This window comes from Xiphias gladius, chromosome 6 (genome assembly GCF_016859285.1).
Source record: "Xiphias gladius isolate SHS-SW01 ecotype Sanya breed wild chromosome 6, ASM1685928v1, whole genome shotgun sequence".
In the NCBI taxonomy this organism is placed as follows: domain Eukaryota; kingdom Metazoa; phylum Chordata; class Actinopteri; order Istiophoriformes; family Xiphiidae; genus Xiphias; species Xiphias gladius.
The window spans coordinates 3367700-3392577 of record NC_053405.1 but is presented as its reverse complement, the minus strand read 5'-3'; the positions used below and the strand labels follow the sequence as shown (position 1 = coordinate 3392577).

The 24878-nt window shown below is 46.2% G+C and overlaps 1 protein-coding gene across 4 annotated transcripts in view; it reads right to left on the bottom strand.

Annotated features, from left to right (window-relative positions):
• Positions 1-24878, bottom strand: part of phactr1 (phosphatase and actin regulator 1) — a 40528-nt gene that overhangs the window by 1905 nt on the left and 13745 nt on the right. Inside the window, exons 1-13 of one of the 4 annotated variants that reach the window (XR_005707593.1) lie at positions 18606-18690; positions 13209-13373; positions 9981-10061; positions 8587-8703; positions 8279-8482; positions 7923-8184; positions 7245-7444; positions 5466-5622; positions 3950-4005; positions 3787-3848; positions 2406-2546; positions 2225-2301; positions 1171-1327 (exon numbers count right to left, since the gene is read on the bottom strand). Coding sequence is in view for 3 of the 4 variants with exons in the window: in XM_040129083.1 (XP_039985017.1) it covers positions 1312-1327; positions 2225-2301; positions 2406-2546; positions 3787-3848; positions 3950-4005; positions 5466-5622; positions 7245-7444; positions 7923-8184; positions 8279-8482; positions 8587-8703; positions 9981-10061; positions 13209-13373; positions 18606-18966 (1899 nt within the window). In the remaining variant the exon portion in view is untranslated. Of the gene's footprint in view, positions 1-48; positions 1328-2224; positions 2302-2405; positions 2547-3786; positions 3849-3949; positions 4006-5465; positions 5623-7244; positions 7445-7922; positions 8185-8278; positions 8483-8586; positions 8704-9980; positions 10062-13208; positions 13374-18605; positions 18993-23431; positions 23649-24878 lie in introns of those variants that run through there. The other 3 variants (XM_040129080.1, XM_040129083.1, XM_040129082.1) reach the window with 3 other exon arrangements.

Genomic DNA, 24878 nt, shown 5'->3' with positions numbered 1-24878 from the left:
ATATTTCTCTGAAAACATTTCAAATGTACAAGCAACAGTAATATTACTGCCTCTTGTACACAAGCATACACGCACGCACACACACACGCCCACACACAACAGAGCAACAAGTTCTCCCAGTAATATGGTCATAACGTTCAATACATGGACCTACTATGGACTGTAAACAATTAAAAAAAAAACAAAAAAACAAACAAAAAGGTGGCAGGGTTTTCATATGTTGTACCGAACAATGAAATACAAAAAAAAAAGTCAACTTTCTTGTTATTCAGCAGAGAGTTAGGCAACATTTTACTGTGTCTACAGATAATATTCTGTATCAAATGAAACGAGTGAATTTGGAAAATTTTAAATCCCTGTAAACAATACTGTAGGCACAGTGAGACTGTGAGTTACTTCCACTCTCAACAGCCGTCGCTCTGGGCTGCATTCAGGGTCACGACTTCAACAGCAAGTCGAGTTGCTTTGGTTTAAATCGGGGATTTGAAGTCTGAAAAGTGTCTGAGCCCTTGAATGCAGCCCATCAACAGATGGACAAATGAGAAAATCTGAAATTATTGCTCAGTTGAATGACGTTAATGTGTTAGGAGATCGTAATTTGTACGGTTACAGGCTTTGAAGAACCATTTTGGGATGTTGATCAGGATTTTAGGACGTTTTGGCATAAGATTCAGCTGCCTACACCAGCATAAGCTGTTGTAAATATTTTCATTCCTCTGGCAAAAAGAGATAAACGATCATTGAGATGTCATCTGTGGAATAAAACTGTGCCAACACAAGCAAGCCCCCGAGGAAAGATTAAGTCCAGTTAGGAAAGGAGAGTGAGACCATGGTGAAAGGCAAGAAAACAAGCCCTGTGTAAAAAAAAAAAAAAAAAAAGTCCTATCTTCGCCTCCTACTGTTCCCATCCTTGAAATTGGCACAAGATTGTGTGTTTTACTTCCAGAAGCTTTGTTCAAAAAAAAAGTGCTGCAGAGCTAACATACCGCCACCTCTTCATCATCATCAAAGAAAAAAAGGAAAAAAAGAAAAAGACAATTAAAAGATTTTGGATTTCAAGAAGTCTGTAAACTCTCCACTGAGAGGAGACAACAGCCAAGAGTTCAATCCATCTGAAAGGTTTTTTGTTTTTTTTTTTTGCTTCCGTTTCCTGTGGTGGCTCAAACTCACGTTGTGTTGAGTCTAGTCTCAGTTTGAAGTCCTACGCTGGAAAGGGCAGCAGGTAGCAGTACGAGGGCGGCAAGTAGGAGTCTGAGCGCTTGAGGCTTCTGTGGGACTACAGAAGCATGGCTGAGGTCTGACTGAGCCAATTTATGGCCGATGAAACCTGCGGGGAGAAAACATAATGGGGGGAAAAACCCATTCAAATTAACATGAATCTCCTGTCTTTTCACGTAGCACCACCACCAACAGGTGAACATTTTCATTTCAGGTCACAAAAAGGACGACCCGCCTAAAACTAATGAACAATTTCCAGATCGGCCTCAGCTGTTGTCTGGGCTTGATGCTAACGTGCTAAATGTCGGTGTATAGTAAATACTTTCTGATATCGGCCAATATATTATATATTATACACAGGTTGGTAGGATGTTGGTTCATTTGTACTGGAGATGATAGGTTTTGCTCTGTTTTACCCTTTCTGTTCACCTGCCCAGAGACTACAAATGGAAATTAGCTAGTCGCTAAATTTGGTGCAAAGCATCTTTTCTCTTTGTTTGAGATTAATTTACTTATGTGTTTTCACCGTTTCTAAATTACCCCAAGCATCTTTTTCTGCATCAGCCGACCGATACATCAGTCTGGTCTAATGTATTAGCTCCTTTATATTAAGATAAATCAACTTTACTAGTTCAAAAGTCAGCGTTGGTGGCCCTGCTCTTTTTGCCAGATGGGAGATACCGTGACTGTCAGAAATTCCCCGACTAACCTCATTACAACAACGCGGCTGCAAATGACAAAGTGCACATTGTTCTGATAAAGGTTATCATCACATTGTAATCTGAGATTTCTTAAAATGGCCGGCGGAGAGAGGATAAGCCCCTTCGGATTTAACAGCATGACCTCTCCTCTGGTGCCAATCTCAGGATAAACTTCACAGTTTTGCCCCACAACTAATAATGATCTTGGCTTGGCACAACTGTCTCTCGATTTTCAGTGTGTATCACACGGTCAGTTGTCTGATGTGTAACGGGCTTTACAGCACCGTGCGGCCGGTAGTCTCTACCTGGTCAGGTGACGGCTCGACTCGTGCACCTCCATCTCTGTGCTTTTGAACTCATTTAACTCCTTTCTTATGGCAGCCTGAACGACACACAAATAAAAACACACACATTATTTACATACAGTATATATATGTAGAGACAACTTGAATCCCACGTGAATCGAGTCCGTGGTTTTAAGTTAACCTTATCAGCGGCTGTTAGCCGAGTCCATGGCTTGTCTGCTCTCCTGTCGTAGTCCTGAGCCTCGGCGACCTCCACGTAGTCGCTGAAGCGGATGAGGATCTTTGCTTCCCTCAGCTCCTCTACTGTCGGCCTTTGGCTGAGCTGCAGGGAGGTGGAAGAAAGGAAGAGTGTTACGTCCAGTAATTACTAATTATTACCGTTCTTGCTAAGGAAGTTCTATCTGCGAAAAAAAGACAACCAACGTTAGAGAGTCGTGTTTATTTTAGGTGTGTTTTGGTCTGTACAGGACTAAATATCCATAGAACCATGTCAAATTATTCATCGTTTGAAGGCTCTGAGTCTCCTCACTCTAGCTATGCAAAGCATTTTAGGAACCCCAAACATTAACCCCACTCCTACTGCGCTTGTGCCTCCGCAACTCTGGTTCCAAAGACTCAGCCTGACGCTTTGGTTGTAAAACTTAAACAGGTGCCTTTCAAAGGAGACCAGGGTTATGACTGGAATCAAAAGGGTTGAAGCACAGTAACCTTTTTAATTTGGGTACATTAGTTTCAGGCTTCTGCAGGGGCGTCTGGTAACAGGTTCATTTCTCTTTGTTGGTGTAAAAAATATGAGAAAACCCTTTTTTTCTATGTGCAGTACACTGTAGTGTATATAATTATGTTTTTAAGTTAAAATAATAATTTTAACAATATATTTTAATGGAAACTGTTAATGTCCTTGTACAAAATCTGCGTCTGGATTTGGCTCTGCAATGAAGTACGTATATTTACTCTATATTATGATGTATAGCACATGTATTGCATGACTGCTTTTAATGCAAACACAAGGGTGAAAATGTTCAAAAATGCACCTTAACAAATCTCTCTCTGCACCTTGATCACCACCAAAATTAATCACTTGTTAATTGGCTCATGTCCTCATTTCCCACCAAATTCCATCCATACATTCAGTTGTTTTAATTAGAAAATATTCTCAGAGACAAAACTAGAAAAAAAAACTATATAACTTAAATTTAAAAAAAAGATTGCGTTCAAATAACATTTTAAGGACAAAGTGTAAAAATCAATATCAAATAATAAAGAGGAAAAAAGTCTAGATAGCGAGTGACTGTTGCTCTGCAGCGGAGCAGTGGTTTACTGTGGCAGCTGCTATTCGTCCCTGAGATGGAGACGATAAAACACACACACACACACACAGAATAAGAGGATGATGTAACTGATACTATCATCCTTTCAAAAGGGCTGCAATGTGAAGGGTGGCAGTTCGGTCACCGTGGCAACCATGTTCACATTTCCAGCTGGGTTCACGAACGTGTAAAACCACTGCACTGATGTGTCCTCTAATCGGAGACTGTGTGTCCTTCCCTTCTCTGTCTTACCTTCTTGGACAAATGTCTCTTGATCTCCCTCTTCTCCTCCTGCTCCTCCAGATCGTTTCGAGCTGGAGGGAACGACAGAGGAAAAAAAAAAAGAGAAGAAAAAGAACCATGAACACGCACAGGGATGATCAGTGTTTGTCTTAGAGTCTGTAAAGTGACTTACGTTTGAGTATGTTCCTCTGCTCCAGCTCCTCTGCTGTCGGCCTCTGACTCAACCGCCTGGGAAAAATAGGAAAACACGTCTATTCCAGGAAACCTATTTCTATATGCTTGTAATGTTTTTGTCCATGTGTGTGTGTGTGTGTGTCTGTGCTTTCAGATCATCTTCACTGCGCTCGACTCGTACGACATCCTGGGCACGGCAGTGATTTTGCTCCTGTGGACAGACTGAGCGGACACGCTGACTGTGCATGCAGCGTCACCTTTTATGAGGTTGTATTTTGTGAATTTACGGCGTCTGCAGAGGGGACAAAGTGATTCACACCGCTGAGTAGGAAGACCGACAGCGAGCGAGAACAGGAGCGAGTTCCTCAGAGGCGGCGAACACGCGTTCACAGTGCATGTGTCTCAGGGTAAATGGCACCAGTGTGACCGCTATTTTCCTAATATGTTCCTAATGTAACATAATGGGAGTATATTATTGCCCTTAAGCCGCCACTTTTTCCAACCTCACTTTTCACTTTTTCGCTTCCATTTAATGTATGATACACACAGTATGTGACATCGGGCGGCGACATAAGGTCAAAGAGGAACTTTCATCGAGGCGCTTCCTGCTTCGGCCAGTGCCCAAACATTATGTCACACACCTCATCGGCTGACCTGATGAGTGACTTGACTTGACTAGATTCACTCCAGGCGTCATAAAGGTAATATTCAGTTGGTGCTGAGACAGTTTAGTTGACGGTCAAACCTCCTCCGGTTCCGCCTTCTTAAATGTGAGGATTTTATTCTTTCCTCTTTGTTTCATGTCACTGAATGTTGAATAGATTTGGGTTTTTGCCCTTTGTTGAGGAATTCTAAGGACGTCCACCTGGCCTCTGGTAAGGAAGCAAATATTTACCATCATTATTTGAGTTATGTCATATAACTGAAGATCAAGTCAAAAGCTCTGGTTGCGGTTTTAAAAATTATTATTATTTGAAAATAATAATTAATTGGTAGAGAAAATTTGCTGAAAATCATTGGTCGCACCTCTGTTTTCAGTGTCTGTAAACATTTGCCTGATCCTGTACTCTCAAATAAGATGTAAGAGACATTGTGGAGCCAAAAAACAAGATATTTTGTTACATAAATTAATTCTTTTAGTAGTTTGTTTGAATAATTCTACACTAGGAATGATTGGAGTTAATGTCATATGATTATTTTAGAAAACGTGCTTGCGTCAGCGCATGCTTTCTGCACCTCCACTCCCGTTTCTGTTTTCCTCGCTTCTACTTGTGCTGCTTCTTCGGCTTTAATCGCTCTCCTTCCTCCCTCCATTAACACTCATCATCCATCCTCTGCTCCCTACAGGAGCCAGGTCAAATCTATCACAGCTCACGTGGCTTTAAGCACTTTGCGGGCGACTGGGCCTGCACGTGTGGCAACGTGTGCGCGAGCGGTCATCTCGCCTTCTCGCAGGACGGTGATCCGGTGCCGGTAAAAATCTCAGCGCGCGCGTTGTCGATCCGGCAGCTCACCTGGTCAGCTTGGTGGCCGTTTGTTGCCGGGACTCGAGTCTCTCCTGGTCCGACTGCAGAGGCAGGATGTTCTTCTCCTCCAGCTCCCTCTTCGATGGACGGTTACTCAGCTTGATGGCCAGAGAGTCCTTTCGTAAGACCTTCATGGCCAGTGTGCCTACAGTGATCATACAAAAAGGGAAGCGGATGTGTCCGGTTAACATTCGCTGTCATTTTAGTTTGCGCAGATCTGGGTTGGACTGAACTTTCATTTTATAGGATGACTCTAAGAAGCCTGTATAATTTTTTTTTTTTGGCACAAAGCATCAGTTTTTTATTTCTGCTTTTCCATTTTATTGGTTTAACTTGAGGGTTTCCAAGGCTAATCAGTCGGATCCAGATCCATCTGGTCTCCGTCTTGTGATCAATTTAACTAATGCTCTAACGGGAGCTGCTAATAGCTAAACTGTCGGACTTTGAAAACCTTTATGAGCAGTGTCTTTTTTTTTTCTTTGATTTCTGAGTGGACTCATGGAGAGAGATGTGTAAGTCACACAGAATCTAAAAACACGTGCATCATGTCTGTGTGTTTAGATTTGACTGAGTTAGGACTCCAAGAAGAATGATCTTAAGTACGTTAATTGCCTCCATGAGCCGTGTCAAAGCTTCTGCTGCTCCAACAGCTGAGCGTGTTGGTAGACGGGCCAAACTGAAATAACTAACTTCCCGTTGTTTTCAGAACGTGCTCATGAATCTGCCTCCACACCCTCCGCTTTCCCTCACGGTTCTGGTCTAAACTGGCGGCTCACTCTTGGGAGTGCTTTTTATAATATAATATAATATAATATATATATATATATATATATATATATAAAACCACACATTAATTGTTTTTTAAGAACAATTAATGAAGTGACTGGAATGTGAAAGGAGCCACTGGCAGTAACAAGCCCACGGAGAGTTTTCGCCAACTCTGCAGCTCTGTGGAGCTCTTTTAGCCTCTTTAAGCTCATTATTTTGGTTTTACGGCACGATTTCCTGTCTGGTTCAGCCTCGGTGTGTCCGGCTGCAGCAGGCAGCTGTTTTCAGCCAGCGAGCTCTGATATTTCCCCTCAGGAGCTGGTGGAGACCAAAACAGAGCCAAAAAAGGAGAGTGGATATGGAACTCAGATTCATTAAACGGACACAAACAAGACTCCACTGGGATGCCAATGCCTCACTGTGTCAGCTGGATGTGTAAATACCTGTTTGCTAACACGTCGACCATGACAGGTTTATCAGGTACGTCAGGGCTGTGTGCTTCTGGGAGTTATTCTGCCCCCTAATGCCCCCCCCCAAAAAAAATGAATTACTGCAGCTTTAAGTTTTCTTTCGCTTATTGTTTGACCTTCTTTTTTCTTGTTCTGTTTTTTCCTGTTAAGACGTCAACGTAGCCCCATCTGAGTTTTTAACTCTCAACGGTACAATCCCTCTTCCCCCTTACGTGTGTACTGCTTGTGCAAAATAAACAAACTAAATACACCTTATACATAATGCTTCTGAGATAAATAATTCACGTCTCCGATTACAAACTGCAGCTCTGAGTGCTACAAACCACGTGTGATGTCTCTGCTTGTGCAACCATTCGGAGTCACGTACTGTCTGCTCATCGAATAACTAAAAATGATGAGTAATAGCAACAGGCGACTGTTCGACGACACAAATCGACGCTGGAAAACCATTTCTGGTTACAGCATTAACTGGTCAAAGCTCAGTGGAGATGCTTCCACAAACACCACAGGGGGAAAGTAAGACACATACTTGTAAACAAGGTGTCATCCTCATCTTCCTCCTCGTCGTCCTCTTCCTCCTCCTCGTCGTCCTCTTCCTCCCCCTCGTCGTCCTCCTGTTCCTCGTCCTTGTACATCCCCGGCATGTCCTCGTAGTCCGCCTCGTTGGGGAGGTTCTCTTTGTCGTCGTCGCACTCGATCATCACCGTGGGAACCGCGTGCATCATGGAGCTGCGGGTTTGGCAGGAAAGGGCAAAGGTCAGAGGTCAGAGGTGTGCGCTCGCCGTCGCGTGAACCGGGCTGAAGTTGTGAAATAACAGGAGAGCACTGAGAAGCGCCACTGAGTATTACAGATGACTGAGCTAAGATTGCGTAGTCTTATCCTGCCATTATAGTAATCTGGCTACAACTATGAAAATAAGACCCACGTCAAGAAAAAAGATTTTTTCAAAGATTTGGAATTTTTCAGTTGAACTGAAGGATTAAATTTTCCTTTACATGTTGAGAAAACTAAGCCTCTAGCTGAATGAAGCATTTAAAACGCTAGCTAAGAAATGCACTGTGACAAGACTGATCACAGGGCTTTTTACTTAGCTTGTGAAAAAGCTGACATTTTGGAGATACAAGGTTCACACAGGGCGGCAGCGAGGTTAACGTTCAGTATGACGATGAGCCGAGCTGAGCGGCGTGGGCCCGGGGCGATCCTCACCTCTCAAACCTCTGCATGGTGAGGGCCAGGGTCTTGTTGAGCTCCTCGATGATCCGGCTGGGCGGGTGGAGAGGAACGGGGAGCGTCCCGTACTGCAGCGAGTGCGCGCCCATCGCAGCGTGGCTGGGAGGGGCGGGGCACTTCTGGAAGGCGAGCGAAGAGGGCTCCGTGCTCCCCGCCGGCACGGAGATCAGGAGCTTCTTTGGAGGTAGAGGAGGAGACAGCTTCACCGACATACATGGCAGCTTCACCGGGGCACCGTCTGCGCCGAGAGGGGGGGGGGGGGTGCGAAAGATTTAGACGCGCATGCAGAGAGTCAGAAGTGCAACCGTGAACGTGCACGAGGGCGAACGCACCTGTGATGTGGTTCGGTAGCCTGGTGAAGGGTTTGGGTGGTAGCGCAGGAGGTTGTTTGTGTAGCGTCGGGAGCCTGGAGACTGTCGACTCAGCGCCGTCAGCCAGATACACAGTGGACTTCTTGGTGGGCGGAGCCTGGCTGGACTTCTGGGCGTGGTCCTGTTGACACGCACCGTCGCTCGGCATCTGAAACTCCAGTGGACCTGAAGAGAGAACCGGAATGAATGAATAAATAAATAAAGGCGTCCTATGCTACAATGGGAGACGAGAGATGAGACGGCAGTGGTGCCGAGGCTCTGCTGCCTACCGACGGCTGCTCCTTCCATCAGCTCACCGCCTTCAGGCTCCGACAGGCCAGAGCCGAGCGCCGGAGAACGGACGCTCTCCATCTTCACCTCCTCCTGTATGGCCGGGGACGCGCCGTCTGCCGAGGGAGACGGAGCGGGCAGAGATGAAGAGGGGAAATAACGGGCGGGCGGAAATGACAAGACGGAGGAGTTCTGCTTTGCGATTTCTTGTAATATGAAACTGTGGATCAGGCAACAGATTACTAACAATTTGGAGCCGGTAGCGTTACACCAACCACTCAATCAACCAGTGAGCCGATCGACACAAAATGAATCATTAACAACTTTGATAATCAATTCATCACTCAGGTAAATTATCAAGGAAAAAAAAAGCCAAACATTCACCGACTCCAGCTTCTCACAGGTGACTTTCTGTCGTTCTTCTCCATTTTGTGTCCCTGTAAATTGAATATCTTTGGCTTCTGGACTGTTAGTTGGACCAACGAGGAATCTGAAGACGCTCTGACAACTTGTGATTTTACACCAAACGATTCATCAAAACAATAATTGAAAGATTATTTGATAACAGAAATAATCAGCAGTTGCAGCCCTAGTTATAGGAAACGATAATTTATTTAAAAACAACTAATTAAGACATCAGGCTTCTTAACTAATGGATGACTGGCTTTGTTCATAAAATCTCTCACAAGCCGCACATGGGAAAAGCCATAGCTTTGGTGGCGTATTTTTCTCACCGTGAAATTACAGTTGCCTCGGAATAATTAATTTCCAACAACACAATTTTGTCAGGCAATGACCCAGGATGATAACATCGTGTTGATTCCACCGAGGACTAAGTGAAATGGCCACATTGGATTATTGCCCGAGTCTGATGACCACAAGATATTCCGACGGTGACCTCAGACAGAGAAACGCAAGAAAACTACAGCTGCAACTACTGATTATTTCTTTTAATCATCCATCAATCTGCGAACTATTTTCTTGATTAATCGAGATTGAACCAGAAAATGCTAAACGTTATAATTTCCCACAGTCCGAAGGGACGTCTTCAGATTTCTTCTGCCCAAAACCTAAAGATATTCAATTTAGAAAAAGATCTAACATTCACATTTGAGAAGATGGAACCAGCAAATGGTGTTTGTTTCTTAAATAACAATTTTTAAAAAAGCCTTAAGTGATTAATCGATTATCAAACTTAGTCGATTCGCTAATTGACTGATTAATTAACTCATTGTCGCAGTTAAAAGAAAAAAAAGAACCTCACAATTTATACGGTACATTTTACAAAATTACCCAAAGATGGATTATTTAATTGAACTTCTGTGTAATCAGTGAACTGATCGACCAACTAGTCGTTTCGATTTTATTCCTCCCCCGTTTCCTGGACCCTCACCTTTCTCGTAAACCTCCTTCAGCACTCCTTTCTTGATGAGCTCCTCTCTGCTCTGGCGAGTGGACATTTTCCTCTCCAGCACTGAGGGAGCGGAGAAGGGCATGATGTCAAACAACCGGCAACAACATCAACAGCAACAACAAAAAGAAAAAGAGAGGGGCTGCCGGGCCGCTTGTGTGCTGGACGCCGGGAACGTTGTTAGCGTTGCGGAATGCGTCCAGCTGCGGCAGACGTGTGCTCGGACTCGCTGCCTCCATCGTTGCTGCTACCCAGTAACAACCTTGTGACCGAACCTTTGAGCCATGCACAGACTTCACTACCAGCTGGCCGCTTCTCTGGGGGGGGAAGAGTCGCGGTATTTTATAATCCCTGTAAATATGACTGTTGCATTTTTGACACGCAGATTCCGGATCATCCAGGTGTGGACTGAACACTGATGCCCTAATGATCCATGCTGACCCTGCCGTCTTGACACTTTTCAAACTTTCATATTTTAATTTATTTCTCAATTTTTATTTTAAATAGTATTTTTTTTTTTTTTTGGCCTAATGCAATGAATTGTGTTTAACCCTTAAAAGCAAAACTTAAATATCCCAATTTTTTTTTTTTTTTGAATCCGTCATTTAAAGAACGGAATTTTATAAACTGATATCAGAACATGTTCCCCAGCCCTGCAGTGTTGGTGCTTTTCTTGTATTTCTCAGTCCTGCCATGCCGTGTCCCCCCCCCGGATCTCTTCGTTCGGCCCTTAAACGCGCCGCTCCTCAGATTTTATTCTGCCGCTCTGCAAACCGCTCCATGCTCCTGACACGGTGTTGCCGCTGAGGATCATCGGGTTTCAGCCGATCTCTCCTCTTGAGACAGACATTCACTCCGCCGGACGATACCGAAGGAGCGATACGGGGAAACGATATGAAGCACTGTGGGAAAGGCAGGTCAGCGTGCATACAACCGTAACTCGGTCCTACTGAAACCCAACTACCCTCCAGACAGTTTCTCAGGTTTTATGGCCCAACGAGACCTTCCGACACTTTCTCTGGGCAGTCGAGAAATGTTAGAAGCTGGTGTTTCTTTTCTTCTGTTTTTTTTTTTTTTCCTGTATCTTAATCAACCAAAAAAAAAAAAATCCAAAAAAAATCTGTTTTTTTTTTTTTTACAAGAAAAAACAAAAAGAAATAAAGAAGTTTTTTACTTTTTACTCAGTTTGTTCTTTTTTCATCTCTTCTCTCTCTATATTTTATTTTTTTTATTGCTGTTGCCCTAAAAAAAAACCCATTAAAAAAAAAAAAAAAATTCTCTCTCTTCTCTCTCCCCCATAAACCACCCCACATCCCCCATAATTTCATACTTTTTCGAACAACTTGAACCATGGCAAGAGTCCAGCACCACACAACACAGGCACAACGTTGCGTTGGTTGTGCCGTGGTATGTGATGAAAGTGTTCGAGTTGAGAGAGAGCAGAGGAGAGAGAGAAAAAGAGAAAAAGAAAGTCAGAGTGCTGCTGGGAGCTGTAAGAGTGGTGGCCAAGGGAAGACTCTTCTTCACCCTCTCCTCCTTCCTGTTCCCCTCTGTGAGGCTCGACAGATGACGACCTTTCGGCAGCTGACAACAGGGCACAAAAGCTTTTCCCTCTCAACGCCCAACAACACGCTTTCCTCTGTTTCACAGCTTACTGCCCGGCCGCATATTCGCTCCTGGAAGCGAACATACGCCTCCCGGAGAGACCGGCCCCCCCATCGCCTCAGGACCGTCGCCTGCTGAGTGAGACAACAGCTGCAGCGTTTGCATCTCTGGTGAACGCTGTGATTCACAGCCTTTAGCCACAACGTCTGAACCGAGTCAAATAAATATAAATAAAGTAAATAACTTGATTCTTCTTCTTCTTTACTTTTAAACAGCAACTTGATTCTTCTTCTTCTTTACTTTTTGGAATTTCAATTTGACTGAGACCTTTTTCCGCTGTATGTCTACAAAAGAGGCCATTTCTGTCCTTGTTACCATGACATCTCAAAAATAGTGAGAGATGGATTTGCGTGACATTTATGGGACAAGCGACTGTTGGATCAAGGATCATTTGGCTACATGTCGTTGATCGGCACCTGGGATTTTCACTGTCAAACTCTCAATTATTTTACATCACTTACAAAGCAGGGTATGAGATTTCATGAAACGCTGCACACGCTGCATTCATGTGCTACTGTGAATGTCCAACATCTCGGATTTCCATCCAACTGAAAAGCTTTGTATTCACACACCATTTTCAAAAATCAGACTCTGAAGGCAAATGACAACCGAGCCATAAAAGAGGCTTTGCAAGCCGAAGACGAGATTTACTCACCAACTTAGAGAAGTTCTGACACTGAAATTCACGTGTTCACTTGAGAGGGGAAAATGGCGGTGTAAAAAAGAAGCAGTGGGGTAAAGAATCTCCAGAGAGAGCTGGACAGAGAAGTTCGAACCCGGGCTCTTTTCCCATCTCCGCGGAGGTGGGTGTGAATGTCGGATTGTCGGTCCTCTGAACCGAGGCAAACCTCCCAGTTCTGGTGTCAGAGAGGTGGCGGAGGAGCGGGCTTCTGAAGTTTCTCGACCATCCAAAAAGCACTTACGATAAAGCTAACTGGTAGCTTCAGTTTAAGAAAAAAGGGCCAAAATGAAATGGCTCATAATTTAGCTCTAATGCTTAGGGTTGGAATATTACTAAACAATGCTTGTTCGTATCGTCTACTAATTTGTTTTCTGTTTCTGCCTGCAGCCATAGAGAGGACTAAAGGCCCTGAATGGAAATAGGGTGACTTTTTATTACCTGTATCTTTAACAGTGTGTGGTGTGCATTATGTGTGTGTGACATGTAGATATATATATTTTTTTTAATCTGACTGACTTAAAACTAATCTTTACGTTAAAACCGAACCGTTCACTAAGAACCAGGGACAGTAGTGCCTCTTGTTCTGGTTGACAGAGCAGCAGCAGCGGCGGCAGCAGCTGATCTGAAGCCTGTCGCTGCTTTACCAGCCTTACATAACCATAATCATACATAGAAGATCCTCGCTGCAGCCCCTCTATCACCGCCTGCCCCTCTCTGCTCCCATTCATCAAGGCCACTGTTGCTAGGTGCAACAGGGAGACATTTATCTGCTGTCAGAGACGTGAGTGAAGCCGTTTGTGGGGGGGTGGGGGGGCACTGGTGGCTAACGAAAGTCTTTACAGTGGTTTCTCAGTGGTTCTCACCTGCAGAGGTCTGCTTGAACTTCTCACTCTTCTTCTTCCTCCACTTCCAGGGTTTAAACAGACGTCCCAGGGTGGCGAATTTGCTCCGACGGCGGATGGGAGGCGTGTGTGTGCCGGGTACCAGCGAATCCGAGCGCATGGCCGCCAGCCTCTCCACTTCCTCAGCTGGAGGACAGAATGAGAACGACAAGGTCCTCAGCAAGCAGGTAAACAACACTTTCACAAACGTGTTTTTGACCTGGCAGAAGGAGCTTTTTTCTTTTACCCCAAGCGCAATTATATCGCAATCAAAGATCTGATTACTAGATATTTTCGATATTTATCTGCAGCTTTTTTCCCCAAATAATGTACGTAAAAATAAAAAAGTTAAAACAAACCCAATCAACAGCAGCAACTAATTTGATAATCAATTAACCATTTTAGTCATTTTTAAACAGTGTCCGGTTGCAGCTTCTCAGACTCGGTCTGATGTTTGATGCTTGACATCCCCCTTGGACTCTGGGAAACAATTTATGGACCAAAAATTTTCCGCAGATTTAAAAATGATGAAAATAACCAGCAGTTGAGGCTCTTGTAGAGTAGAAGCCCAAGATGCCCTCCTGCTATAAAGACATCCCACTGCCCCAATGACTCCTCACATGAAATCAATCTAGCTCACTTATAAATTCCACTTGAGGGAACTGGTCAGAAACGTCCGTTCCGACATAAACTGATTTAATTTTTCCGTATAATTTCTTTTTTTTCACAGTCACGTGTAAAGTTTTTCTAAATTTGGAGGTCAGCAATAGGTAAGATAATACCAACGTTGAAAGCTGAAGGTTTACTGCATTTGATAATTTGTTATTTTTGATTGTATGGTAGTTTCTACGCCAGGTAGAATGTAAATGTTCCATTATCACACTGCGTGTTTCTTGCAATAACAGGTTTCTTAAATCCACAGTTAAGGATGATCACTTGTCTCCGAGTCCAGATGTCAAGGGACAAGATCTCCCAGGGAGCTGTGCAAAAATTTAGTCAGGTACAACTCATCTGGATCGCTCTTAATCACAGTTAGTGTCATGTGGCTCCACCAGCAACCGAGGGGGGAAAACAAAAGTCCCAGAGAGAAGCCTCGCTGACGAAAGAAATGAGGGGGGAAAAAAATGAAGAAAAGCCTCAGGATGGGCCCGACAGAGAGCAACTGAACATACGTCCCTCTTCCACTTTTTCCATTCCCTCGGCACTGCAGGGAGTCGTCTGAAGGTTATCACGCCGGAGGCCGCTCCATGCAGCGTGCGTTGGAAATGACCCGTTTCCCATCACGCTGTATGAGGCAGCCTCTGCACAGCGAGGGCACGAAGCACGGGCCAGCGGGAAAAAAAACGTTTCCGGCAGGCAGCAGCGGATGTTAACAGACACGAGCTGCCAGCGGACACGGATACACGCATTTACAAAACCGATATACCGCGGAGGAATGGAAAAAAAACGTGCGTGTGAAAAACCGTACGAGCAGACAGATCACAGCGTGAACCTCAGCGAGCAGCGTCTTTCTACCAAAAATGTCCATAAAAGACAGACACGGCAGACAAGGCCCGGGAGCATATTTAAAGACAAAATACAGTGACAGGTGTTCAGATGACTGAACCAACTTACAACTAGGAAACGCTCACAGGTGCACACATATCGCCAGGGTCCTGAACCGCACCGGAACAACACATTTTGGATTTTCGGAAAATACCTCGATCCCATCAGGAGAAATGAAGGAGTTGTGGAAGGTTGAACTGAGCAAAACGTCAAGCGAGCCGGTCGGTCGTTTTGCTGTTGCACCCGTGGCAAACATACCATCGAACGTACCAGGAGGGCTGAGGGCTGAACTTTAGCAAAACACACACGGGACGATTGTATGGAACATTTAAAAAAAATAAACTGTTTTAGGTCTCATCCAAATATGTCAAGTCAAAATTCAATTAACGTTTAATGAAATTTTTAGGAAGAGAAACAGTTTTGGAAAAAAACAAAAACAACACACATCTGTTTAAGCAGCTGTCTGTGGCGTGTAAAAATACATTTTTTTGTTAAGCCAAGGAATCCGCAAACAAATATTTTCTTTCATGGTTCTGTAAGAAAAGAGCCAAGAAGAAAAAAAGCCTCATAAAACGGTCACATGGCTGCACTACTGGCTCCAGAGCCGCGCCAAAAACTAATCACTCATTCCTCCACCGAGGGCATAACCCTCCACCAAGTTTCAGTCAAATCTGTAAAGTCGTTTTTTTAAGACACGCCGATGACCAGCGGAGCAATAAACAGACAACAAACAGACAAATGGGCCACGAACGCGGCTGCGTACTGAATCTGGGCTAAAAATAAAGCCGTGGAAAGGATGTCGGCGGTGGGATGGAAAAACAGACCGAGAGACCGAGGCAGCTGCAGGCGGGAGGAGATGTCCGCCTTGAGGTGACCATTGAGAAGCCTTTCAACAACGACAACAACATCTAAAGACCCCACCCTCCCCAGCTGCCCTGGTGGCAGTGGACGACGGGGTCTGTGGTTGCTCTGCCTGGCACCCGAGTGTGAAAGTCAAGAGAGCTCACGGAAACGTTCCCTGCACAAATAATGGAAAGGTCCCCCCCCCAAAAAAAAATCTACAACACCAGCAACAGGGATACTAGTCCCTTCAGCAGCAGTGGAACATAGACTTGTACGGTACACAAGTACCGTACAAGTCTGAAGTACTTGTGCTTTACTTGACTAGTTTTCTTTTCTATGCCACTTTATGTTTCTACTCCACCACCATTCAGAAGGAAACTATGTCCTTCTTTTTTTACTCCACCACGATTCTTTGACAGGCTGAGCTACCGGTTACTTTACAGGTTCATTGTTTTTTACGTACAAAAACAAATGAATTCGTAAAATACTGAAGCTTTGCCATAAAGTGAAGCACCCAACAGTACATACAAGTACAGGTGAAACGGTTAGTCCATTATTTGATCAATCATCTGACAGGCAATTAATTGGCAACTATTTTGATCATGTTTCTGAATCATTTTTCACGGGAAAGTGCCAAACACTTCACTTCACACTCCCCGGCCGCTTTTCCTTCCGATCCTTGAAATCGTTTTGCCTTATTTCTAATCATTTTCGAGGTTTCTGGATAACGGTGACGGCATTTCTCACTTTTTTTTTTCTTTTTAAAGAATCTTTTCCCACCAAACAATCGGTCCATTAATTGGGAAAATAATCAGCAGGTAAATCCCTAAAGAAATAATCGTTAGTCGAGGTCCCGTTTAAAGATGATCTCCAACTCAACCAACAACAACAGTAAAATGCAGCTGACATATCGATGCATGAGTAATAATCTAGGGACGGTGCCAAGTGACCCCCCCCCCCAGCAGTGCAGTGTGAGTCAGAGGGCTCAGGCTCGCACTGCAGGGAGACATTCTTTTAGTATGACCCCGGGTCTGTTGTCTGACGGCTGCCTCCAAACACTGACTCATTCAACAACAAGCTCAACAACAACTCGCAGCAGCCGCACGACAATAAAGAGACTATGCTTCCAGGTCCGAAGGCCTGCCCGCTGCCTTAGACGGGGTCTTGGCGGACTTGTTCTTCACGGTCTTATTATTGTTGGGGATGAGCTTTAGCTAGATCAAGACTGGAGATGGTACCTGGCTCAGAAATGTGTTTTTGGTTAACTGGGCAACAGATTTCAAGCATCTGTCTGCTGCTGGAGGAGCGCTGAGGCGACCAGTCCCGTTTCTTTGTCAGCCGACTGACTGAAAACGACTGGACGTGATCGATTTTTCTTCACGTTGTTCATCAAGCTAAAAACTCCCAACGTCCTCTGGTTCTTGCTTCTCAAAAGTAAAGAGTTACTCCTTTGCTTTGTTTCGTGAGCACTGGAAAACCCAATGTGTTTTGGTACCGCTCGGACAAAACAAGCCACCTGAAGACGGCGTTTTTCACCTTTTTCTGCCGTTTCACGGACTGAATAATTCCTGGGAAAAAAACAAATCGTTAATAAAAATAACTAGAGCTGCAACTAAACGTTATTTTTATTATCGATTTATATGCCAATTGTTTTTCTCGAGGAGTCGATGAGGTCAGAAAATGGTGGAAAACACCCATCGTAACTTCCTGGAGTCCAAAGGCGACGTCTCCGAACGTCTTGTTTTGTCCAACCAACGGTCCAAAGCCCAAAGAAAAAAAAAAAAAAATCATGTATCGAGACAAAAAAAAAAAAATATGGCGGCAGTTTAATTTTCTGCCGATCGACTAATCGATTGATTGACTAATCACTGCAGGCGTAGAGATAAGCATCAGTTGCAGCCCAAGTTAAGCTCCGCCGGTTGCATCGGTTGTTCTGCTGCATCTTCAGCAGAACAACGGTCGTACGTCACGCTCGGAAATACACCTGGGTCTCCTGGGAAGGACACGTTAATCCAACCGGTCTCGCGCTCCTCGATCCGCGGACGGACACGGACACTGGAGGGGGGGGGGCAGTGAGACACTGAGCTCTTTACATACCAGTGTAGAAATACTCCGGTACCAGTAAAAGTCCTGCTTTCAAAACATTTACTGAAGTGCATCAGTGTTGGCACCAAACTCTACTCAAAAGTACCAAAAGTACAAGTACTCATTTTGCTGAATGGCCCATTTCAGCATCATTTATATGGTATCATTGGTCTGTAAGTGTGAACACACACATATGCGAGCATCACTTCAGTGGTGCAGCCGGTCAACGTGGTGCTAAACAATAATAATGCGTCGTAACCTATAAATCGATTTTATTTTCTATCGATAATTTCAATCGGTAAAGTAAACCAGTCACTGAAGCTGTCAGATAAAGCGGCATGCAGTGGAAATGCTCGAGTAAAAGTACCTCAGTACTCGAGTAAATGTACTTCGTTACCCTCCACCACTGGCTGTAACTGGTCTTTGCTAAGCAGCGCAGCGTAAACGATCCGCACGACCGAAGCCATCTGGGAACAGGTTTTTCAATTAAATCAGCTGCTCCATTACATAATAATAATAATGATAATAACAACGTGCCCAGTGTTTCAGCCTAATAAGATGTCCCGGGTTTTTGGAGTCAAGAGAGCGGCCCGAGACTGGCTGAGGATACTGATTCGGTGCTCTCCAGAAGCGGATCCAGGAACCGGAACGCGAACGGGGGAGCAAAACCTGACTGTGAAATCCCGCTCACACGGCAGCTCCACTTTAGGACGATCTGGTTAATGTGAGGGACCGTTCGGGGCTGATCCGCGCGCCGGAGCGCGGACTCCCCCCCGGTAGCGAGGGGGGAGCGGTCACCGACGGACGACAGGACTCATTTAAACACAGGAGTGAAACCTCCTCCTCCTCCTCCTCCTCCCCCCGCTCGCCCTGCTCCTGTGGTACAGTGAACCGCGTTCCTCTCACCGTCCGGCGGCTCGGCCCCCCGGCAGTTGCTGCAGATGTGTTTGATCTCCTTGCCGATGTGGCAGTGGATGATGAACGGCGTGTTGTTGTTGTTGTTCGCGGCGGGCTGACGCTGCTGCTGCCGCCGCCGCCGCTGCTGCTGCTGCGGCTCCTGCGGCTCCGGCTGCGGCTCCTGCTGCTGCTGCCGCTCGCCGGAGCTGCTGCCGGACTTCATCCTGGCCAGGCAGAACGCTCTCCTCCTCTTCCTCGGTTTCCGCTCCTCGGACGCGGCCACCGCCAACGACAGGGAGTCGGTGTCACGCCCGGACCCGGACCCGGACCCGGACCACGAACACATCACGTCGCCTCCACGGCCCGCCATGTTTGAGCTGGTCTGCAGGGGCTGGACCCTCTCGCCCTCTGCAACCGGTGGGGAGGGGGGGTTCAAACGGTTTGGTCCACTGCCGACAAAGCAGCCGCAATATAACCGCTAACTTCCGGCCACAACTTACAAAATAAAAGAAGAAGCTATATTTAGACGAACTGTGGCCAGCAGAGAAAACAGGACGTAAGATATACTTGAGCGGAATGGTTTTTGTTTTGTTTAGTTTTGTTTACCATAATGTCCTTTTCACAACATAAACCCATTCATTTATTCACACAAAGTCTTTCTGAAGAAGTCATAGGTGAATAGAATAGAAAAGAACAGAGCTTTACTTTTTCCTCCACTTTAACTTTAATGTCCTCACTGGCACCTTGTCCGCACAAGCTCACTTAAAATGCATGGACACGTGAAGTGTTAAATTAGAAAACCGCGGAAATGTGTCACCAGGGGAAAACATCTGACTGCTGCATAGACAACGAAATGAGCACTGGCTCAGCAGGCCAGTGGACTCCCGACATCTGCAAAGTACATTCAATTAAAATTAAGTTGAAAAGTCCAATTACCAACTCTAGAGGGTATAAAAAGTAACGCAAGTATCAAACATACACCTTCTCCAGTAGATCTTCATTGGTAAATTATACAAAACGCACACACACACACAAAGAAAAATGATTGCCGTGTTAAATTTAATGATCTGTAAGAATCCTACAACGGGAAAGTATTCAACAAGGATACGGGTGAGGTCAGCGGGATCCACACCCTACACGTCAGTACCGTGCACATGGGGTGTTACGTGCTGAAAGAAAAGAAAAAAAGACGGGCCCTGCAAAGCAGTCGGTTTGCTACAGTATCCGTAGCATTACCTGTAACACACCGGACAGGTATGAGCTCTTAGATCGGGCACCGCGCAGGTCTTGTGCACCCATGCTAGTGACCGACTCGTGAGCTGTTTTGAGAAGGTTTTCGCACCAAAGCAAAATTTACATTCTACATCACATCTGTGAGCGTTGCGACCATCAAATCTGGCCTAACAAATGAGCACGTTGCTGTTCCAAAATGTGAAGCGTCAACTAAACCCAGCCCGGAGGTCTGTAAAACGGGTGAGAGTTCAGTAACTAAGTGGGCTGTGGCATAAAGACACAACATGTACAGTCACGCACGTCTGCCGTTCCACTTTATTTGTCCTAAAAACACGGATACTCCTGTCCGCAAGTGCCACTGTAACCCGACTGGACTGCACGCCATTAGTCTTCTTCACTTTACGCTGAAGGCGAACTTGACTTCCGGTCGCATTCCTCTTTTTCTCTTGTAACTTGACGCCTCTCGTCTCCGCCACAGATTCAGCCAATCCCGGCTCTCCGTTGCGCGTCGGGGCCGCGGTGGTAGCCAATCAGATTGAAGCGCCGGGAGATTTAGAACTCGGGGAAATTTTAAATGGCCGAGGTTAAAAAACTAATCACCAGCCTACATCAGTGAATTTTTAAATACATAAATGAGTCTTTCTGTTAACCTCTTATTTTAACATTCTTGTTTTAATTACTTTACACTTCTACACTTTTATCTCAAGGTTTATAGCTGTTTTTATGTGTATGCATATATTTTTTTATTTCCGTGTACTTGTTCATTTTTATGCAAAGCATATTTGATGGTTTGTGCTATCACAACAACAACAACATTAATTATTATTTTTACCAAAAAAACAAAAACAAAAACGTCCTACTATTTAAAGCTCCCAACATTAGTTACTTTATAAACCCGCTCCACCGCTTGTTATACAGAACCTTTCAAAACAAAGTTGGAAATTGCTTCATGTAACATAATTAATGACACAATTTAAGATTTTAAAAAAGGGGACAGATTGAGAGGCACTTAGAGATGTAGAGCATACAGACAGAACTATGTCAGATTAATAGGGACAACATTTGTCATTTAATTCTCCATTTACCCAGCTGTGGGTGTGACTTAGACGGCACTCGGACTCACGCGGGGTTGAAAGCTAAGGAATACAACCAAGCGCGAGCCCACACTGAGTCTCCAAAGTGATGAACAGGATCTTAGCAGCAGTCCTGAACTTTACTGGAAGTCAGTGGGGCCAAGCTAAGACACGGGTGATATGCCTGGCAGCTGTTGCTGCGTTCTCACAAGAAGCTCCAAGGTTTGAAAGATAAAGACAAGCTAAATTTGGCAAAGGCAAGACCGAGTGTGTGTGTGTGTGTGTGTGCGCGTGTGTGAGTGAGAGAGAGAGAGAGAGAGACACACACACACTTGTTATGTTCTGTGGAGGCCAATGAAGGGTCACAAGCTGTAGTTACAAATCTCCGCCAGCAGGTGGGGCTCACTCCCAAGAGATGGGGTCGAAACCAATTCCTGCCTCTCAAAACAGGGGCAGACTCTGACCTTGCGGGGTCCAGGCTGGTCCGGAGTCCCGTCCGTACTCAGAACCACCTCTCTGTGTTCTCTCCCTCCTGTCTCGACACCGAGCCGGCGTGCGCAGGCCCACAAAGCCTCGGAGTGTTTTATTCCGGCTTCGTGTTCGAGGCTACCCTCTCAGTTTGGAGCAAAGACGAGCCGAGGGGTCAGCTTCGCCCCGGCGCACGACCTCTCTGTGGAGGGGACAGTCTAGCTCGGCGCGGTGCTTGGGCGGAGCGGCCCGGACCGGTGAGGAAACAGGGACCAAGAAAGGAGGGCAGTCTCTGCCCTTTATCTTTAGTGTCACACAGGTTTCCTTCCTCTACTGAGTCTATCGACCGCATTCCCATGACTCACCCGGGCCACAGATTTGTCTGCCTCCTCTAATGAGAAGGAGATTGGAGCCAAGGGGGTGCGAGGCTGATCAATAAACCCATGGTCACACTCTCACTCTCTCTCTCTCTCTCTCTCTCTCTCTCAAGCTCAGACCTACACCAAGTCTCGTGTGACTGGAAGACAAGATGGCAGGACTGTGGGTGCGATTCACATCTCACGCGGGGCAGACGAGACACAGCAGAGCACCGGTTGGTCCACACGGACACTTAGAGCAGGTATTCAGGTGTTTTGACAAAATCACTTTTTGCTTAAAAAAACAAAAACATCTCTGCACTTTGGTGCAGGCTGAAATGTCCCAGCAGCCACTGGTTGGACACCATGAGAGCGGGGGCAGACATTCACGGCTCCCGGAGGGTGAATCCAGCCTCGGGGTTTCCCTCGAGCCCCATCAGCAGGTCAACATTTTGTCTTTGTCCAGTGCTTCGGTTGAGGACGAAGTCCTCTCAAAACTGACGGGCCGAGACAAGTCCGGTGGCATCACCGTGACATCGCCCGGGGTCACCCAGTGGAAGACATTGTGTCATTGGGTCTTTACACGTGTTTCAAGTGTCTTCATAGGCTGCATGAAATCTCCATGACTAGTAAACTGAGCTGTGTGTGTATAATCCGCGTTCCTCTTCAACCCTCAAAGTAACTAGAGAGAGTAACTGTAAGAAAATATAGTGAATGAAAATCCACAACATGTTCTTGAATGTAGTTGAGTTCAATTGTACTTTACTGGGGTCTGCAAAAGAAAGTACTTAGTTGCTAATGACTTGTAAATGGTTGTGTTTATGTGGCGCTTTCATCCAAAGGGTTTTAAAATCTTGCCTCTGCTTCACTACACACACACACACACACACACACACACACACACACACACACACACACACGCTAGTCTGACTGTATGTGGGCAGGTGTCCCGACCACCAACGAGCGCTGGACCTGAGCCACAGCCGCCCACGACCCTGACACTAACGACCTGACTGCATCTCAGAACTGCAGCGGGTTTAGAACCCCCCCCATTTTTTCCCTTTATTTTTAACCATAAAGCTCAAAACCCGGGGGTTTTCTGATGCGCCTCATGGGCTACGCGTCCTGTACCGTGCGCCTGTCTGAATTACTAGCGGCTACAATGGGATTCATTTAAACGCTGGAGCCTTCGAGGAGGTGATGTCCGACTTCGTTTACCCGCAAGCAAGACGTAACCAACGCGCCAGGATTCCGAGCTGCAGCCTCATTTAAAATAAAAAAATGCTCGAGCGCAGATGAAGATATTTTTATTACTGCCTCCCACCCGGAGCACCGTGCCTCCATAGGGTCCAGACTCTGCCCCGTCGATCTGGATTTAGATCAAAAAGAGGACGAGACGCACATCGAGGGACTGGTGGGTGGATGTAATGTTGTCCCGGCCCCCCGGACACGCTCCCTCCGCCCCGCGCAGACGAGGGGGGCTCGCTGGGGCGCCGAGGCTCGGCAGGCCGCGGCCCAGCCTGCCGCTGACCGTAATGGACGTGGTGCCTCAATGTGTGCGACACGTCGGGGCGGTTTTAGACACACGGCGGGCTCCGAAGCATAACGCCAGCCTCTCACACGCTCAAACACTCGCGTGCAGATGGAAATACGTGCGAAATCACACGCACGCACGGACGCACGCGAGCGCCCGTGCAGCACCTACTTAGACCACAGGTGTTCTTGTCACATCGGGGGCGGCAGCGTGTTCTCAGTGAGACAGTCCGTGGTCTGTCAGACCATTTCCTAGTTGTGAGACGCCGAGCTCGTGACATCCGTCTCGCCATAAAACCTCCTGTCCGACAGCGTCCGTCTCGTGGCGCCGGCGGTCCCGGCATGTATTTTCTCGCGGACTCCCAGGATCCCGCGCTCGCCGGCTCACAGCGCAGCGCCCTCGTGCGGAACCCCACGCAGCCCTGCGGACGTTCCCGTCTCCGTGCCGTCGCAGTGTGATGCAGATCCGCGTGGGCCTCGACCGAGTCAGGTCTCGCCCTGACCTGCCCGAGCTGCGAGCCGCATCTCCACGGTGCAGAGTCTGCCTGGCAACCGTGACGAGATTTCGACTCGGAAAGCTCGTTGGCCGACTCCTCGAGCATTGGAGAGACGTTGAAGTAAAACGCACACAGTTACCTGTTGCTGCGGCTCCGGATGGACACAGGGGACACTTCTGGTCCGGGTTTCTGTCCTGTCACTGCTGTCTTACTCTTCTTTCCCGGTTTAGGCTGAAATCTAAAGGTGACTGTGCTTGTTGCTGTTGTTGCTCCTCAACTTTCAGCAGCCTCCTGCAGAGTCTCAGAGAGGACAAGTCTGTGCACACCTCCCAGTCTATACGCCCTTAAAACCCATTTGTTTTCTCAGTCTTCCCCCTCGATGTTGTACTTTTCACTATGTGGGTCAAATTGTCCCTCTTTGCCCCTTTCTGCCTCCTGTTAAGCACTTTGCAACTTCTGGTTTCGAGAAGTTCCATATAAGCCTGTTTGCTTTTTCAAGAAGTAAAATAAATGAAAACTGGTGACTGATCGGGGTCCAGAGACGTCGTGTGTCTGGGTCTCTCCAGCACTAACCTCAATGATCGGTAGCGGCAGCGCCGTTGATGCCCCGACCGACGCTGGCCCACTGTTAACGGGTCAAACCTGCTTTTAAACCATGCCCTTAAGCTAAATGCTGCTGACATCAACTAATAGATAAAAAGCTATCGCTGCACCGTTGCTCCACTTCTGGAGGAAGCGTTTAAAAAGCTTAGAGGAGAATATCACTACTGCTGTACAGTTCTTTAATGGGTCGGATCACAAAAATCCCACAAAACAGATTTTTCCACTCGGTGCTGATATTCAGATGTGTCATTTGAAAGATGTTGCTCGCTGTGACAAACACTCAGAAGAACTGCTACCAGACTCTGCAGTGTTAAGTTCGTCGATTTGGTTTTTCACCCACTCAATTCAGCCTGACCTCTACCCGCAGCGAGCAGCTGTTTTCTGCGGGGAAAAAAAAAGCCCCGACAGTCCCACTGCACTCTGCCCTACCCAGCACCAGACAGCAGGCAAACACAGTTAGTAACTAGCTGGCGAAGAGGTGAGGTGAAACAAATAGCTGCATGAGTTGGTGTAGACCAA